The following is a 19125-nucleotide window of genomic DNA, read 5'->3' on the forward strand; positions in this document are numbered from 1 at the left end:
ATGCCAGTCTTTAAAAGGAGGCTGTGCTTGTTCTGAAAAGTGTTTGAAGTCTGAGCTACTGATCAGTTTTGCACACTGAATAGGACCTGTCAGAGAAAACCTCGCTGGAGGCTTCAGTAATGCTTTTTCTATTTCCAGAGTTGCCTGCTGGTTGGGAGAAAATTGAGGATCCCGTATATGGTGTCTACTATGTAGAGTAAGTGCTGCTCCCCCGCTCTGGTGTGGCTGTCAGGTGGAGGAAGGCTTTTCTCCGCAGCGGTCTGTGTGCTTTGTTGGTATCATCTCATAATAAGGAGGAGACCCCAGCCCCTGTGCAGGCTGGGAGATGCCATAGGGTCTGGGAGAGGAACCCTGCCTTGCTGTTTCCCATCCTCTCGTGGGCTCTGGAAGCAGCACCCTGGCGTGGGGAGAGGCTCAAGGACGACAGGAAGACGCCGGGTAAGCTCTAGGGGTGAGCTCGGGGGTGACAGGAGCACCCCTGGGTCAGGGCATACAGGAGCCCCAGGACATCACCAAATACTTTCATCAAGAGAAGATTAACAAGTCTGCAATTAACTGAGCTCGATCCCCTTCATACAGTGCTATGATCAAAATACTTGCGTGCAAAGCAGACCACCGATTCAGTTACAAGTCAGAAGATGCTCAAAAGGATGAATGGACAAGCCTGTGTGACCAAACAGCCACCACAGAGGTCCTTGCATCAGGCTGTGTTGTTGTGAATAGAATTACAGGTTTAATGGGACTCTCTCTGGAATTAGAACAGCTTCTTCTTTATCTGGATGTCAGATCGCTCCCTTGGGAAACCAGAGATCTGAGTTTTGTTTCATCATTGACCCCATAAAATGAATTTTTAATTGTGTGTATACTCCTGTCTAGTAGGATAGCGTATGATAGCCCTCAGAATAGACATGGACTACAGTTGCTGTCTGCTTTGGCTCATTTCTGACCCTACCATCTGTGCCTAGGGAAACAAGGTTAGCAAACTGTGTAATTAAGGCTTGACATTTATTTACCAAAGACATCAAGAATATTTTTTGGCTATTAAATGCCATGCCAAGAGGTCTTTACAGCATTTTTCCTGTCACTTTGTATATACATGCCCATTAGTTTTGTGGCACTCCCTAGTGATGAAATTTAATAGAAAAGTAACAGCAGTGAGACATAAGTTTATTTTACATGCTATCTGCAGTCTAGCAAGATGGTTACAATGTGAGCATTTGTCTCTATCCCTTCCAATTCAGGCACTCTAGTATTGCATAATAGTTTTATTGAGAAGCAACTGTATCATGACAAAGTTTATATCATCTTTATAGTTATAATTTTTTCTTAACTTTCTGAAGATATATTAAAATGGGAAATATTTTAGAAAATTCATTAACTTCTTTTTATTTGATTAGTTAAATATTTTTCCAGTGATTTAATATTGATCTTTAGCAGAAAAAAATTCTGAACATAACTATCTAGAGTGCTTCTGTCATAATTGCTTGAAAAAGTGGTTGTTCATTCAGGGCTGGGTTTTTTTTAATTTTTTATAAAGGCACATGGGACAAGAGACAATAAAATTGCAAGTTCTTAATGGTAAACTTTGCTTTAGATACACAGATGGGCTTTAAGCTAGTATAATTTTTTTAAGGTCTACCTGCTCCTTTACTGTAGCAAAATCACTATTGAAAAATTGCTCTTGAGCAGTTGTTGAGCAGCTCGTCTCAGCTGCAGCCGTCAGCTGCCGAGTCCCCAGACCCGCCCCCGCTGCCCTGGCATCTGTGGCTGGTGTTCGTCGTTTGGTTTCATAAAACAGTTAATCCCCTGCGGAGTGCATTGCTTGTCTGCTGTGTTTGGGGCTGGGCTGCTTTTTTTTCCTTTTCCTGAGATTGGTAAGAAGTATTGGCTCCGAACATCTCATACAGGTCAAAAGCTGCCTAATTGCCCTCCAAGGACAGCTGAAGTTTCACCAAATGCTGGTTTCCACTGGGATTATTTGCTGGTGGCTGATTCTGAAGATATTTTGATCCGTTTGGAGCCTTTCACTCATAACCTGCATCCCCACAGATATTTTTAAGACACGCTGTTAATAGTGTATATTGGTCAGATAGCTGACAGATGTCGCCAGTTGCTGGGGTTTTGGTTTTGTCTTTTGTTTGTTTGGTTTTGTTTTTTTTTTTTAACTTCGGTAAGCCAGGGAATGACTTTACCTCTGGGAAACTGATTAAAGTAGGGATGATATAGGCCTGTCTTTTAAAATGCAATCAGACAGAGCACCTTTTCTGCTTTAATCTCATTTTTCACAGATAGATCACTGCTTTAATGTATTTGAAGGAATTAGCCATTCCTACTCAAGACATCATATCAATACTGGAATCCGCTTGTTTTCCTAAATATGCTTTTTGGCATGACTAGGTGAGTCTTGCTCCACATACGCTGCTGTTGGGTTTGTTTTGTATTTTACTCCTTTTCTCAGAGGAATTTCATGCCTGGCCGTCATTCCTGCTTGTCACATAAAGGGTTTCCTAATTTATTGCTCTCTTTCATCTCCAGCCACATCAACAGGAAGACACAGTATGAAAACCCAGTTCTTGAAGCAAAGAGGAAGAAACAGCTTGAGCAACAGCAACAGCCGCCAGAAGGTTGGCACCACCAAGGGTGTGATGGTTGGGGTTTTCATAAGGGAACGTGCCCTCCCTTGCCTTGGCAGAGCGATGCCAATGTGTTTGTCCTTTCTTCTGTGGCGTTAGTGTTTAAAGGCAAAATGATGTGGATAGGAAAGGTTGCATATGCCCCTCACATAAGATGCAGCAAAGGAGAAAATCTAAACCATAAAACCACTTAAATATAGTAACTTTCACCCCTGTTAAAGGGGAGAGGTTTTTCTTTTAATATCCTTTATTTCTGGAAAGTTTCTAGGCTTCCCAGAAACCAAACACAGGTTTTCCTCTTTAATCTGCTCCATCAAGTTACTCACTGTGGCTGATGTCATTCCAGTCTGCATTGGAACTCACAGGCTATCAAAGGGGATGAGGTATAGGCATTTACATGAACACGAGAGAAACCCCTCTGCATGAGAGACTTCTCAACCCAAGACCTTTGGATGCTGTCAAGCTCTAACATCTGAAGTAATTTCATTGTTATAAACCACTTTTTTTTTCTTTTCATCCCCTCCACCCCCCCGCTTTTTTTTTCCCCTCTTTAAATACAGCCCAACTGCAGTGAGGGGCCTGTGGCAGCAGTGATTATCCAAGGTGAAAATAATGTAGGCTTCAACATTCCTCCTGCAGCCTCACTGCCTGCAACATCAGCTCTTCTACTTAGATGCCATGAGTGCCATGGGGAATAGATTCATATAAATGTTGAGACCACTTAGGTGCAAATCAAGTCCCAGGTTTGAGTGTGAGGTAGGGTGTCCCAGCAGATGGATCAGTTGATGTGGACATAAAGAGTCCTCTAGAACTGGTTTTGAACATCATGTTCATTTTATTCCCTCCTTCTGTGACTCTCTTTCCTCTCTTGCCATGCTTCTCACGTCTCCTCTGCTTGAACCTCATGCTCCCAGTGTGTGTGTATGTGCAGGAGCTCACCGTGCTGTTGTGAAACCAGTAACATTTCCCTCTCTGCCCTCTCCAGAATGGACAGAGGAGTGTCCATCTCTCCCAGCACCCACTGCTCCAAACCATGTTTCAAACAACCAAGAGGCAGTTCGGGAAGCACCAGTGCAAGGTAACAACCTTGTTAAACCAGTTGTAAAAGTGCAACAAGGTTTTTTTTCCTGAGAATGAAATTCCCTCAGCCACCAGCAAAGGGAGTATCTCCATGACTAGTGTCACACACCAGGGCGCATGCCTGGTTATCTGAATTCCCATAGATTTTGAGAACAGTTGTTTCAAGACCACATTTGTTGCCAAATGAGTCAAATGAGATCACCTGCATCGAAGAAGGATTGTGGCTATTCTCTGTCTGGCATTCCAAGGCTTTAAAAAAGCATGGTGAAAACATGAGTTACATTGGTGGGATTTAATAGCAGGCGTGGTGGATGCAAATGCAAGTAGGAAGAGACCCTTTTCTATAGAACTCTATGGATATGCAAGGATTAGGCTTTCACACCTTCTAAGCTCTACTGAGTTTAGAATATGGCTCTTAGCACAGAGATTTCTTTCTGTTCTCATAGGTCAACATTCCCTCGCAGAAAGCAGCACAAAATCTCACCATGTTGCACTGTGATTACGACACAGACATGCATTAACATGCTCATGTTTTAGTTTGAAAGCCAAAGCCAATGCCACCCCATGTCTGCGTTCATGGGCAGGTAGAGTTTCAAGATGAAGTAGTTTAAGAGCCCTGGAAAATGGTCAGTGTGTTTGGGAGCTGCGGTGTGCTTAGGATGTCAGCACTGTTTGGCAGGACCTTGGTTTGGAGAGCTTGGGTGTCTTGGTCGCATTTGTGACATCTGAGCAGCCACGTTCTGGTGTTGACGTGGATGAGTCTGGCTTGCAACTTAATGGATTTTCCTTTTTGTGTGCTTTGAATACAAATGAAACTAGGTGGGGGTGTGGTGTGGTGTGGGGGGCAGTGTAGGAGCTGGGGGAACACCAGAAGTGGGAGGTCCTCTGCTATTCGGAGAGCTTTGCAGAGCTGCCAGGCCTCTGTCCTGAATCTGACTTTCTGTAGTAACAGAAGGCAAAGAGGCACAAGTGCCTTTGCCACGTGTTAGGGGCAAATTACATCATGTTTCTGAAAAATCTGAGTGGAAGGTCCTCTGGGAAGCTCTGCATCAGGAGGTTATGATAATAGGTCCAAATACAGTGGACCTACTTTGAAGTTGTATATGTGTACAAGTACTTTGGGCTATTACAGCCTTATTTATTAGTGTCAGTGGTCTGTGTACAGCCAACTGCTCACACACCAGTTGCTTGTCTTAACTAACCAGACAGGACATGAATCATTCCTGAATTTGCAGCGTGAGCTGAAACATTGCCAGATCAGGTTGACAGCAAGGGCAGAGATTTCCACTTGTACCTGTTGCAGTACAAGTGCTCTCTGGTTACAAGTGGTTGCAAGTAGACTTCATCTTTGGCTACGTCTAAATTGCGTAGCAAGTAAATGGCATTGTGCTGCTCTGCAGGAGCCAGAGGTGGGGAAAGGTGAGAGAGGGGGAATCTGGCTGGAGCATGTCATCCTGACAGAGCTGGCAACAGCCGGGAGGAGGCCAGTCCTGGGAGCTGGGAAGTACTCCCGTGCTCTGCAGGTCAGCCATGGTCTCCAAAGGTGAGCCTGGCAAGGGAGCTGCTGTCCCAGGCTGTCTTTCCTGCTGCCAAGAGCCAGGGCTTGCTCTCTGCTGCAGGTGGCAGCAGATCAGCCCTTCCAAAACAGTTGTGCAAAATTTAACGGTATCCAAAGCTCCCAGCACGTTCCTGAGAGGTATTAGAGTACATTAGAGTAAGCCAGACTTGCAGCAAGGAAAAATATGGGAGGTCTGGGGATTGTACCCTGGCCACCAGGCATCTGGGGTTAGGCATCTCATCAGAGTGCCCCAAAACAGTTGGTCTTCCTCAGGGGGACATCTGTGAATGCCTCCTCTGCCTTTTACACTGTCAGGCTGAAGTGAGGGCTGCTCAGGCATCCATGCATGGCAATGCAAAGGACCCGTTATGAAGGGGATTATGCTAGAAGCCTCACTCAATTCTCCACCTGCTTCTGACTGTCTCGGCACCACTCTGAGTGACATGTCCTGGTACCCACTGATGGCTCCTTCTCTCTTTCATTCCTTCCTCTTCCTTTCTCAGTGCTGCCCCTCTTCTCCAGCTCCCCGTCTGCATCAGCTATTTCCAGCTTCCCTGTCCCCCTACCCTATGCCCAGGGGTTTCCGTCTCTCCCACAGATGGCACTGCCGGTGAGGACGTGGGCACAAGGACTCCTCCTGGTGCCCCTGGCACTGCTCTCCCAGCTGGGATTTTGTAGTTACACTAATTTAAAATGTGATCCCCTCCCAAATGCTGTAGGTAGGACATAGCCTGTGGTGCTGCTATCCTCTTACTACAGGGCAAGTTCACCCTGTATTTGTAGGCAGATGCCAGCAAGCTGTGCTTGTTCTGCTTGTCTTTTGAACCAGAAATCAGCACAGGAGCAAGCCCCACTGCATGCTGCCTCTCAGCCATGTTTGTTACCTGAGACGTTGGATTGCACTTTGATAGTCAGGGCTTTTTTGCGGCTTGGGGCTGAGCAGAGCATCTGCACCTGATGTGCAGGATTACCGTGTTCCTGTGTTACCCTTCAAAAGCAGAAGTCTGCAAGTCCTCACACTGCCCCCTCATGAATAATCTTCAAATGTACTTTTTTTCCCCCAGTCAAAGGCTTGCAAGTCTCAAATCCCCTCACTCTCCCTCAAGGTCTCCTTTCTCAACAGAGGCCCACGGCAATGCTTCCGAAGTTTTTGAAAGTGTGCCAGCTCTGCTGGCTGCGATACACACTGCTGATCCTGGAGCTGTCACCAGAGGGCTTAGTGGCACAGTCTTTTCCCCTCTAAGCATTAAAAACAATTAAAAGTGCAAAGGTGTTTAGTGTTGGCATTGTGAAGTACAGCAACTGCGATTCCTCTTCCGAGCCTGTGCAACATGCTCTGCAAGGATGTGCTTTTGTCTTTGGAGCACCTTGTTCCCTCTTAACCATGCTCACAGAGAGCATTAACAGCCCTCCAGCACAGCCGCTCCAGTCCTGGGCCACTCTTTGATCCATACTTCACAACAGCAGTGTTTCATCCACAACAGGCAAGGAGCAGAAAGGAAAGAGAAAAGACTTCAAACAGTGTCTGAAGAACAACATCAGTGCCCTCCCCTTTTTCACTGGAGGAGGTCACAGGGTGGTAGCGATGGTGGGGCAGCGGGAGGTATGCTAAAGGTTATGCAGTGTCTTGCCACAGCTCAGAAGTTGCTTTTTGCTCTGTGGGTTGGGAGAAAGCCAAGTGGTAAAAAACCATAATGATATTCCTTTCTGCAGAAATTCTTGCTGCAGACTCCTTCTGTGGGAGGCATTTGTGCTGCCCCTGTCCCATCCTTCCTGGGATGGATATAACTACCTCAGGACAGAGATAAGACACATATCTAAGCCAGCGTTGCCAGCTTTAATATATTCCATTCCTTAAAGAAGTGTGTTTTCCCCTTTGTAACCTTAGGGCTCTGGCATGCCCAACCACAGCTAACAAAGCACCAGCTACTAGGGGTTTTGCTCACTCTTTACTGCATGATTGGATCCAGGCAGATGGGTGGAGTGTGATGAGGTGAGAAGATGCTGGAGTGAGGTTCAGTCCTGTCCCAGCACACCGCTGTGTTTCTCCATGTACTTGTTATAGCAGGAGGGGTAGAGAAAAACAGATCAAACACTCTTGCCTGCCTCTTTATAGATTTTCCAAACTTCCTACACAGGAAAACCTTTTTTTACACGAAACCCTTCTGAGTTGAAAGGGAAGTTCATCCACACCAAGCTAAGGAAAAGCAGCAGGGGTTTTGGCTTCACCGTCGTTGGAGGGGATGAGCCAGATGAATTTCTCCAAATCAAAAGTTTGGTGCTCGACGGCCCCGCAGCACTGGATGGCAAAATGGAAACAGGTACCAATGATTTAAATCAAAATCACCACCACTACTTTGGTTTATGTTTTTACAGCTGGTTCTATGTGTGGTTTGTAAAGTACTTAGTCCTCATCCTTTTTTGGGGAAAAAGTGTTCAGCTTTCCAATCAGCAAGCAGGGAAGTGAAGTACATTGAGGGTTATGTCAAAAATCTTATAACAAGGCACTTCACACACTGTCAATTCACCTCAGGTGTCAAAATATGGGGCTGGGGCCCTGCCAGCTCCTGCTTTCCCCACCTGACCTGTGGAAAGGAGCCAGCGGTCGGAGGGTCCCACGTTACCGTGCCCACCGTGGCAATGGCTGTGGTATTTTTGCAGGGCTGCGTCACTGTGTGTTTTGTGCCTGCCATGCCACTCACTTGCTCTCCAAAGCTACTCCCAGGGACTGGGCAGAGGCATGGGCTAGCTTGCATTTCCCTGTGTGGAGGCACCAAGGGCCAATTTGTTTTGCCAGAGATCAGGCCCAGCATGATGAAATCCTGTTAGGTTTTGCCTGAGGTCACAATTCCACTTGATGTGGAGCGTCACAACATTAAAACATCCCTATGTTGCTGCCTCAGTGTTAAAAAATGAATCATAACTTAATCGATGCCTATATTTCAGGCCAAAGTATGTCTGAGGCATGACACATGGCACCATATTTGAGCAGTTGGTATTTGAGAGCCTTCTGTTATAGCTCTCATGTGCTCTCAGTTTTGTTTCTATCATATGTCAGCATAGCACAGTGTATAACAGTGAGAGCCAGGCTTCGAAATAACTGTTAAATGGGCCATATACCATCATTTGAATTTATTAATTTTTTGCATGAGCCAGTTCCATTTTCATTTTCAAAAACGTTTATGTACATAAAGACTTTATGCAGTGAATCCATTGTGTATAGATAGGTCTTGCTTGCCCAAGTGTCACAGCTCCTTTTCCTTGCAAAGGTACTTAAATGCTACTATTTACCGGTGAGTGGTACCTGTGGATGCTGCAGATCAGCTTGCTGTAGTCCTCACCTTCCTGGGGTGCACAAAATGTATGTGTTTGGTATGTCTGTATCCTCTGCAGGGGACGTCATAGTCAGCGTGAACGATACCTGTGTGCTGGGGCACACTCATGCTCAAGTTGTGAAAATCTTCCAGTCCATCCCCATCGGTGCCAGCGTGGACCTTGAACTGTGCCGAGGCTACCCCCTGCCCTTTGATCCCGACGATCCCAACACGAGCCTGGTTACGTCCGTTGCAATTTTGGACAAAGAGCCGATCATTGTGAACGGGCAGGAAAACTACGACTCCCCAGCGAGCCACAGTAGTAAAACAGGGAAAGTAAATGGCACAAAGGAAGCAAGGCCCAGCAGCCCTGCTGAGGTCTCTTCCAACGGACCCCATGGTTACCCCAATGACACCGTCTCTTTGGCATCTTCAATAGCAACACAACCTGAACTCATAACTGTGCATATAGTGAAAGGGCCTATGGGCTTTGGGTTTACTATAGCAGACAGTCCCGGTGGGGGCGGCCAAAGAGTGAAACAAATCGTGGACAGCCCGCGGTGCCGTGGCCTGAAGGAGGGCGATCTTATTGTCGAAGTCAACAAGAAGAATGTGCAGAGCCTCACTCACAACCAGGTGGTGGATATGCTGATTGAATGTCCTAAGGGAAGCGAAGTCACGTTGCTGGTGCAGCGAGGAGGTAAGTCTTCAAAACTGCTTTATTTAAAAGTTTTAGAAAAGAGCATGTCATGAAAGACCTGCTGTCCTAAGCTTCTCTGTAGAAATGGTTGATCTCCTGAGGTGCCCCAAGTTGGCAGTTGTCAGGTCACATAGATGGTTAAAATTATTTATTGTTTGATGCTGTGCTGGGGGGAGTGTGCATGTAGTTCCCGTGCGTCACACACGTCTTCTCGTAATGCACATAAGAGTGGTATGGTTACACCTTTACTTACATAACAAACCCTGATCTCATGCTTGTAAAACTTAATTATTTTAAATAGAACGTGGATATTTTTTGAGCTGTTTTAGAAGATGGAAGAGGCTGGTAATACGTTCTGTAATTTGCAGTGTTCAAAATCAGATATCCAATGACTTTTCACCATGGCAGTGTTACACCTGGAATACAGTTGGGAGTGGAGGAGAGAATTTAAACTTCTCCAAGTTGTAAGCAATTGAAATGTTCGTTCTGGACACGTTTATTTGCTGCACAGTCGGGTGCTGTGCTCATTTTTTATTGCATTGCTGAAAGGCCACCAGCAGGTACACAAAACACTCTCCAAGCAGTATGTCTGCAGCCCACATGGGAGCATGGATGGTAGGTAACCTGTCAGTGGGGTCAGTCCATCCACAGGAGCTCTTTCCCTGCACATAGTAAGTGTAAAGTAATCTGAGGTAGCACACTTCTGTGGATTACATTACTGGAAGAGTTAGTGTCAAGCCTGCAGGAAAGTCCATGTCGGCTGTTGAGTGCAAAGTCAGGAGCAGAGGGGTCAGTTCTCCCTCTCCCTGCTCTGGCATTGGTAGAGGGGATCTGAGAGGGGCAAAGCCCCAGCCCTGCTGTGCTCCCTTTTCCCTGCAGCGGCTTTTATGGACAATATACACATTGGTGCTCATTGCCTCGCAGGGATGAGCACACTGCAGAGACAGAGTTAAGCTGACAAGTAGGTGCTGAACGCAGCCCCTGGCCTGCCCTGGGAGCAGAGTTTGATATAAAAGTACTTTTCTGATGCCTTTTTTGAAGTCTTTTGGTTGTAGTAACCTAGCAATAAAAGCCAGTCCGTTTTAACGTGGGACAAGCTGCTTTCTGAATTTGCAACTCTGGTTTGTTGTTTTTAAAGACCTATTTCAAGGAATTGAGAGCATTGATGCTACAATTAATAGCAGCTCTGGAGAAAGCACTGCCTTATACTCCTTCCTTTCCAAGTGCTTGCTGTGGTTTTGTATTTTGATAGTGAATTAAAAAGTAGAGAACATAATATATTAAGAAATCTCCAGTTTTCAAAGTGTGAGTTCCTTAAAGACTTTCAATACTAGAGAGGTAAAAAATGCACTGCGTTCTCATGATTAATATATGTATTATGGAGAAAATATGGTTGGAAGAAAAATAGCAGCTATTATTAATCCTCCTGTAGAGTGTATATATATCTGGTAACACCATACATTAATTATTTGAATTGTGGCTGACATTTAATAATCCTCCTTGTGCCTTGAAGGCACAACGAAAAGATTTGATGAGGAAATAAAAGCATAGTTTTAATAAGGTAGTAAATAGTTCCCTGGTAATATTTCTGAATCTCTCTCTTCTTTTTCTATTTAATCGAGATACTAAACGCATGTTGAGCATTTGCTATCACCTTCCTGGATAGATACCATATCAATCTCCTTGAACTGCCTCCCTCCCTCCTTCAAGGTCCTGACACTTCCATCTCAGCATAGAGCACTTGCAGTTCCAAATTTCATGCCTCTGTGGCACAGGACTCGGAAACTGTGGTGGCGCTGGATCCACGGTTAATCACTGGAATGTGTTTTTCTTCACACTCAGAAGAAGGCTGGACTGAAAGGCGCACAAGCTGTGGCACAGAAGCCAAGCAGAATACAGACAGCGATAGTAGCCCCAGCGTCAAACACAGTTGGGTTTGTTTAAAGCTTGTAAGATGGAGCTGGCTAAAATGCACCTGGCACTCAGTGCTGCTGCACTTGGGTCCTTTCTCCCATAACTTTACCTCATGTTACCCCTGCCAAGCCTTTTATCAGAAGTACCATCCCCAGACAAGGTGCCGCTATTTATTTTGGTCCAGTTACAGAAATGTATTTGGCTTCAGTGCCTGATAAGCTCCTTCAGGGCTCTTGAAGCAGTTCTTTAGCTTCGCTGTCAGTTGTCCTTTCCTGCTCCTCCCTCTGGTGTCCAGTGAAGAAAATGCTCGGATGCTGTCAGGCATCCTTGTGTTGGTCCAACATTTGCATTCAGTCAGGCTGTGCATGAAGCATCCCTGCAACACTAAGCCTGGTGTTAAGAGCTGTCAAAAGGATTTGTCAGACGTGATTACTAATCAGGCAGAAAAATATCAGAAAGAAATGTGTAATATATGGGGAAAAGCTCTGCCTGCTCCAAGCTACTGGTGTACTCCCAACAACGAGGTTTAATTGTTAGAATGGAAACCCACAGCCACTGAGAGCAGCCTGTAAAAGATTTACTGTATTCAGCTGGCTTACGGGAGCAGGCGAGTCCTGCCGTTGCCTTTGAGCAAGGAACAGAAGGATGGTTTCAGGAACAATGAAGCTGAAATGCCCCCTCTGTGTGCTCGGTTGCTCACATGTCATCTGAAAATCATTTGCAAGACTCATACAAGATTAGGGCAGGGGAATAAATACATTAAGAGAGGGACGTCTGGTCATTGAGGTTTTGCTTTCCAGAGGTCCCATAGAAAACTTGCCTTATCTATGTGCTGGTTTAATTTTTTTATTTCCCCTTCCTCCCCCCCACCCCCAGGCATTAATTGTATTATTGCTGTTGTTTTCCTATTTCACCTGTACATAGTGCTGGGTATAACTCACTGAGCGTATCTCATGATTTGGAGGGGTTCAGGAAGGAAGAACTCTGAGCGGAGGCAGGGTGCAGGGGAGCTAATTGGACTGTACACGAGACCAGATCAGAAAGGCTGCTTTTGCTTAGCAAAATAAATGGACAAAGAGGACAAAATTATTGTCTCTAACTGTTAGGTAGGAGAGACAGGAGATACTTAAACTGAAGAGAGATCTGGATGAAGAACAACTGAGTGTTGTTCAGCCATGAGTAATTTCAACTGTAAAGAAGAAGAAAATGCCAACCCGTTAGAGCCTGTAAGTCAAACTGGAGGAGGTGTAAAGCCTTTGCTGCCTGAAGGTGAAGTCAGCAGGTTTGAAGGGGACATGATATGGTGCCTGCAACAGCAGAGGAGATGCTTGATGACCCCACAGGACCATTTAAGGGCTGGTTACCTGAAAGTAAACCGATGCTACTGGTTATGAAATGCAGAATTAAGCGTATGTTTTTGTCTCTGCGCTTCATGATGTGATTACACATTTCAATTATTTTAAATAATTATTTTTAATAAGGTCACAAAAGGCACACCTTTACTTTTAATATTTGTGGCTGAAAATGTTCTCTTAACCTTGTACCTAGAAAGTACATAAAGTACTTTTATCAAAAAAAGGCAAAGAAAGAAGGTAATATTTGCCACTTGAAATCCATTTGTCATTGAAGCCTTGTCTATGCACAGTGATCGACTGAAATAAGCAATTCTCAAATACCTCTCCATTCTGCACAGATTCTATTCATAATAAAAGCAACATTTTGTCTGAATAATTTCCCAGCTTCCCAAGGGACTTTTATTCTCGGAGTTGCGTCTGTGCTGGGACAGGAGGGGGCTGTTTCAGAACAAGTTATTCTGCAAAACTACTGTGCTGTATTTTTTGGAGTCATGAAGATCTAGCATTTGTTTCAGTGAGAACATTTGTGTGTCTTATTGATGCATTTTGTGAATTACCTCAGATTAAAGAGAATTAATGTTTTCCTTTTTTTTTTCCTTTTGGTTTTTTTAAGGTCAGTCTTCAGGTTATCCAAAAACATTGTGGTTAGTTTATGTTCAGTTACAAGAATTAAGCTGAGCAGTTTCATGCAGGGTCGAATGTAGAGTTTCCCTTCAAAGCTTTCACAGTTAGTGCTCACTAGCATCTTTCTTCACCAGAACGTCAAAAATAGGAGAAACCTTGAGCCTGATCTACATAACCCCATCTACCTGTCAAACACCCATCAGTAGCGACCTGGGTCTTACCTCCACGTAAAAGCAAAGTCTGTAGTAAATTTCCTGTTCGTGGTTCAACTGAATGGAAGGTGTTTGTGGGGAGCGATGAGGAAGGTGGAATTGGAGAGAGGTCTGCACCCATAGTCCCGCTCATTTGGTCCTTGACTCAGTGGTCTTAAGAAGGTCCTTCTGATACATATAACTACAAGAAAGATTTGCAGCAATGGAACAAAATTACAAAGCTCTAAAGTGATAAATCTCTTAACTCTCCTTGGCTGGATGGACCTTCCCTTGGTGTTCCAGCGATACTTTTAGCACGTGAGGGTAACTAACCTCTGATACTTCCCATGGAGAAGAGTTAACTCCTCCTTCTTGTGCTGAAAATACATGCTAGAGTCTACTGCTCTGGACCTGATTGCTCTTTCTGTAGCCTAAAATGAAAGGAAATATTTTTTTTTCTCTCTATTTATTCTGAGTTCATGCCATTGAAACATCACGTAGTAATATAAGGATATGTGCCTCTTTCTTTATGCTGCTTGCTGCAGCTTCAGGCTCCCCCCAGCCAGGGTAGAGAGAGTTACAAGATCCTTTAGACACAGTGGGAAAACTTTACAAACAATATATCATAACACATTATACTTGCAAGCACATTATAACAGTATAATTGAAATCAAATTGCTCTTTGAGATCTAGAGTGTCAAAATATAGTGCTCAGGCATAAATGAGCAGCAGCATTGAGCATTAAGTATCTGAGCTTAGTGAAATCCACAGGTTTCAGAGGATGTTGCATCACCACTCCATCCTTTCTGCCCCACCACAGATACCTTTATCAGTCTGAATTTAATAAGCAAAATATTGTCTTTGTACTTGCTTATCGAGATCTTGTCCCCCCATGGAAATGAAGTTTTCCCTCCTGCCCTTACCAGAAGTGTCAAAAACAAAACCAACCAAACAAAAAAGAAACCACAAAAGAAAAAAAAAAGCGCAACATCTCACAGTGTTGGAATTAGGGCTCTTTTTCAGTTGCTATCCCTAATGATGTAAAACCATGGTAATTAGAGCTGCAATCAGCTATTCAGTGCAGACTTGAACTCTCTTGAACAACCACTCACTTCTGTTTACCCTTTAGGCTTGCAGTTAAGAGTGAGTTGAAAGTCATGCCACTTAAGCATCTAGCTGCCAGAAAATTTCAAACTGTCTTAGCAGCTGCTGAATTAAAGAAAAAGTGAGTCCAAACTACATTTAGGACAAAAAGCACAACCTGGGAATCATCTGACCGTTACCACAGAGCATGTTTGCCTGTGCCAAAGCTTCTGCAGAGGGAAGAAAGATTCACCATTTCCAGCAGTGTTTTCAGTTCTTAATACGGAGAGAGCAGAGCATTATACTGAGGTCTTTGTCCCGTGTTCAGATCCGCAGGAACCCTGCTGAACCCTGTCTCACTGAGCCCAGAGCTGCCGGGACTGATCATTGTGCATGCCACCTTTATGGTTGGTTTTCTTACTCTACTCCCCAGCCCAGCACGTTGTGGCAGCTTCTCTCACCCAGGGCAGAAGCAGAGCTAATTCCTCTCTGCCATCTGGTGTGCTCAACCGACCTCTACGTGTTTTGAAAAATCCCATTTCAAGTCACCTCTTTTTTCCTTGCCTTACCTTCTGTCAACCACCACCATCTACCACAGCTCCCAGTAGCTTCTACTCAGGTATCTCCCATCAAACCTGTTTGTTGACTCTCTCAGCAGTTTGTCACTCAGTGTAGGTTATTTTGAGCTGTACACTGAAAAATACCTGATATTGTAGTACCAATAATACCATCCAGAAATAACAGGTGGGGGATATTTTTGATAGCTCATAGGCACCCCTCACTAGTTAGTAAACTATATATAAAACATTTTTAAAGAAATATGTCCATGTGTAATGCCAGGATTTATTTTTCAAGTTCATTACTTTGTATTCCAGGGCTATTACTTTATAATTCCAGAGTGATGGATTTCCTGATTAAATTGGGAATTTCATTTGGCATTTAAAAATCTGTCTTCAATTGTTTCCTCTTGTTTATTTTTGTTACTATTTCTTTTAAAGAGATTTGCCTGGGAGGAAGGGTATCAGATTAGTAGAGTTTGTAAGTTGGTCTGCAAACTGCGTTAGAAATGAAGTGAAATGTGTTTAAACTGTTTTGCAGTGTTGCTTTTCCATTTTCTGAAAATACAGAATCCTAGTAAAAATACATTGCTAAAACTGATGACTTATGTGCAGGGAAGGAACAGGTTCGGGGGAACCTTTAGTTGGGAGTAGCTGCATCTTTTTTCCCAAACTGCGAAGTCACTCTGTCATTCTTTTCTCTCTTAAGTGGAGTTATATTCTAACAAGGCCAAAAAAAGCTGATGAGACCTTAAAGCAAGTTTGGTGTCACATTTACTATTCTCTTACAGCCTTATTCTGATTAGGGACAGAGCAGATACATCTGCAAGAAAAGATGAAATAAAGGAAATGTTACATGTTTTGATATTTTTAATAAGAAGTTTGAAGTTCATACCCCTTATTGGAATTGCTTATGTGCATGTATTTAAATCCACTGTGCAAGTTAATTTTCCTCTAAACAGCTCCGGAGTGTCAGATACGCCTTTTTGGGGCAACGCTGTGTATTGTTATGCAGCACCATACACTGATCACTGGTAATTGGTTTTGTAAAGCAAGCTAGCAGGAACTTGTTTTCTCTTTGTGATAAAAATAAGCCGAACTTAACATTTAAAATCAGGTCATCTTATAAATAATGTAATATTTTGGGATTACACAGTGTTTTTCTCCTTCAAAGTGCTTTACAGGTGTTAATCTTAGTGACATTAACCGTTTGTTTTTGCTGATCTGAATTTGCAAGGTTTGGGATAACTCTGCTTACCAAAAACATGAAGGGGCAAATTTTGATGCTGCTGAAGTCTATGGCAAGGCTCCCATTAGGCTCCAGGAAGCAGCAGGGTTTCACCAAGGTCTTGGATGCCTACAAATGCCTGCAGCCACAAAGGGTAATTGTTGGTAGCTTGTTCGGACACCAAATAGTTAGATGTGCGTTACTAATGTTCATACAAATAGTGCATTCGTGGGAACTAATTAATTAGCATTACCAGGTCGTGCAGGAGTTTCACAATACAAGGCATCCAGTTGAAGTAGTAAGCGACAAATTCAAATATCAACCTCAAAAAGCCCAAGCACTTAAAAATCCTATGTTAAGCTTCCAAAATTCCAGATATAAAAGTACCACATCAGAGTTCTTTCTGTCCTTTTATTTCAAGCCTCTAATACTCATGCCTTTTCTAAACCCCAGGAGGCAAAGAAACTCCAAATAAAGCACTTTGTCATATGAGCACCCAAATCCAAAAACAACAGCTTTATAATATTACAGTTCTGATAATAAAGGAGAATTGGCATCGCTGGTATGTGGACATTTTAATTGCCTGCAGAATTTCCAGCTCTTGCTGGTGTGATACATGCAAAGTGCTGACACTAATCTGTTAGTCATTTGAGGCACAAGTGTTTTCTCCTCCGCTACCCTTCATTAACTCCATTTGCACTGATTCTCTTCTAGGAATGAGTAAGGAAATGAGGAGATGCCTGTGAAATCTGCTTTTTGGTTCAGCATTAGTTTTACATCAGTTGCCCTGCATTTTCGTGGCACCGTGGCCTATCTATGCTATAGGTTATGTCCCCCAGATGTATGTGTCATCTGAGCTCCAGAGCCACTTGGAAGGGTAAAACAGGGTGGAACAGTTGCTGATTCATTGCTTGGCATTTTGTTACACATTTTGCATTAATTTCAGGGGCTGAGGTAATTTTCTAAAATTTTGAGATATTTCACGAAGCGTGCTTTAAGGCCAGGAGGAAACATGTACTTTAATTATTCAGGAGGTGAGCAATTAACATATTTGGAATAGCAAAATAACGTCCGTTTTGTGTAATCTTGCATGCTGACAGCACAATAGAGGCAGTGTGCACGTTGTGAGCACGTCTGCCTTTCTGTGGCAGGGAATCTAGATCTGCTTTAAAATCAGTAAGAAAATCAAAGCATTTGTTGAATGCTGGAAGAAAAAAATGTCTGAAATCTTCCCATCAGGATGTTTTATTGCATGAACCACCTTATCTTGCAGAAAGCAGTAGTCTCTTAGATGAGAACAAAACGGGAGGTTGCTTAGCAAATGAAAGATGAGAGCTCTGAAATTCTTCCTAAAGCCTTTTTTTTTGTCCCTAGCTTGAGGTTTTGAAAGTTAGCTTTTTTTCCCCCTTATGTTTTGATTTGGTTTTGGTATTAAATGCTGAAGTGGTATAAGTGGAGCAACTCAAACCCACACAGTGTTGTTTTATATCAAATGTGATGTAGCACAAGGTGGCACAGCAGAACCTAATACTATGCATTAGAAAAGGCAGATTTAGCCAGAGATGTGCATCCTACATCTTCGTCAGGATTTCCACAGTAGAAAATGGAGCAGACTTGGAGCTGTGCAGCAAGGAGGGTTTTATTCCACCCAGTTTTCCCTCCTACCCTCACAATCTGCCTGTGTGACATTTTGGAGTGCATGTACTTGTAAATAACCGGTTTTTATCAGCCACGTTGCAGGTAGGTGCGGTGGCTGCTGCCCTCATTTGGCATTATAATAACCAGTCATAACAGAGTTAATGAGGTATCAGAAACCCAAGAAAGGTCTTTGTTTATGACTGTAATTAAATACATTTGGGGAGTCATTAAAAGCAATAGCAGGTGGGCAAAACTGGGGAAGAAGGATGGCTTTGTAATGGACCAGTCAATGGTTTTGTTCTGAGACAGGTTGCTTTTAAATATCTATCCTCATGTCTCTAAGTCTCTCTATTCTGAATTTAATTTATTTTTCCATTCTGCATTGGGATTTTATGTTTTTTCATTTTCATGTTTATTATTTCTTGGTCAGATTGACTTATTTTTGTGATGGTGATAGTAACTAGGACTATACCAGCTCGAAGGCCCTGTTAAAGCTGTCTTTTGTGCTAGAAGACCTGCAATGTACCATGAGTTGGATGTGAGAAGTTGGCAGGGTTTGTAGACCAGACAGATCTGGTAGAGAAGGCTGAGCTCCAGGGAGATGACACAGCTGGCTGAGGATGCTGGGGCAGGCCAGGGCCCTGTGGCTGGGAGCACATGAAGGTAATGTTGGTAGGGATGTGGCAGGTGAATATCAGTCCCCAGAAGTTTTGACTCCATCCTTACCCTCAAGGGTTAGTTTCTGAGATGTACAGGTACATACTCGGACGTATGTTGAGTTACTGCTTTATTTTAATAGAAAATTGTATTTTAAATCTAATAAAGTTATGTTTTGTGAAAACATCTGCAAAACCATTGTCCTTTAATAAAGATTTTCTGTTTTAGCGTGTCATGTGTGCATGTACACCCCCCAGGTCTGAATCTGGCTAAGCATTCCATAAATATTAGCTTATTATTAAGGGTGGTTATTTATTAATAGCAACATAAAACTAATGCCAAGAGGGCCCTATTTGTAGGCATCCCTGTGCAGGCTGCTCTCCAAAGATGAAATACAGGAATATGCCATAAGCCACACAGGTTTGAGCTTGTGGATTTACACCTTGTAACAGTGCTGTGGTAAGTCTGAAGACAAACACCCTTACTGGGCAGGGTAAATACAGATGTGACAGTAGTGAAATATGATCCTCTGTGCTGAGCTTGGAGTGGCACATCAGATTGGCCTTGAGGTGCTGCTACCCTTCGGTACTCAC

The 19125-nt window shown here is 43.6% G+C and overlaps 1 protein-coding gene across 27 annotated transcripts in view; it reads left to right on the forward strand.

Moving 5' to 3' along the window:
* Positions 1 to 19125, forward strand: part of MAGI1 (membrane associated guanylate kinase, WW and PDZ domain containing 1) — a 360734-nt gene that overhangs the window by 295669 nt on the left and 45940 nt on the right. For 22 of the 27 annotated variants that reach the window (XM_064453525.1, XM_064453527.1, XM_064453528.1 and 19 more), the window contains 5 exons: positions 139 to 196; positions 2536 to 2624; positions 3619 to 3711; positions 7410 to 7592; positions 8665 to 9285. In XM_064453525.1, the coding sequence (XP_064309595.1) occupies positions 139 to 196; positions 2536 to 2624; positions 3619 to 3711; positions 7410 to 7592; positions 8665 to 9285 (1044 nt within the window). The remainder of the gene's footprint in view (positions 1 to 138; positions 197 to 2535; positions 2625 to 3618; positions 3712 to 7409; positions 7593 to 8664; positions 9286 to 19125) is intronic. The other 5 variants (XM_064453536.1, XM_064453537.1, XM_064453541.1 and 2 more) reach the window with 1 other exon arrangement.

The sequence above is a fragment of the Phalacrocorax carbo genome, chromosome 6 (assembly GCF_963921805.1).
Source record: "Phalacrocorax carbo chromosome 6, bPhaCar2.1, whole genome shotgun sequence".
NCBI classification, from domain to species: domain Eukaryota; kingdom Metazoa; phylum Chordata; class Aves; order Suliformes; family Phalacrocoracidae; genus Phalacrocorax; species Phalacrocorax carbo.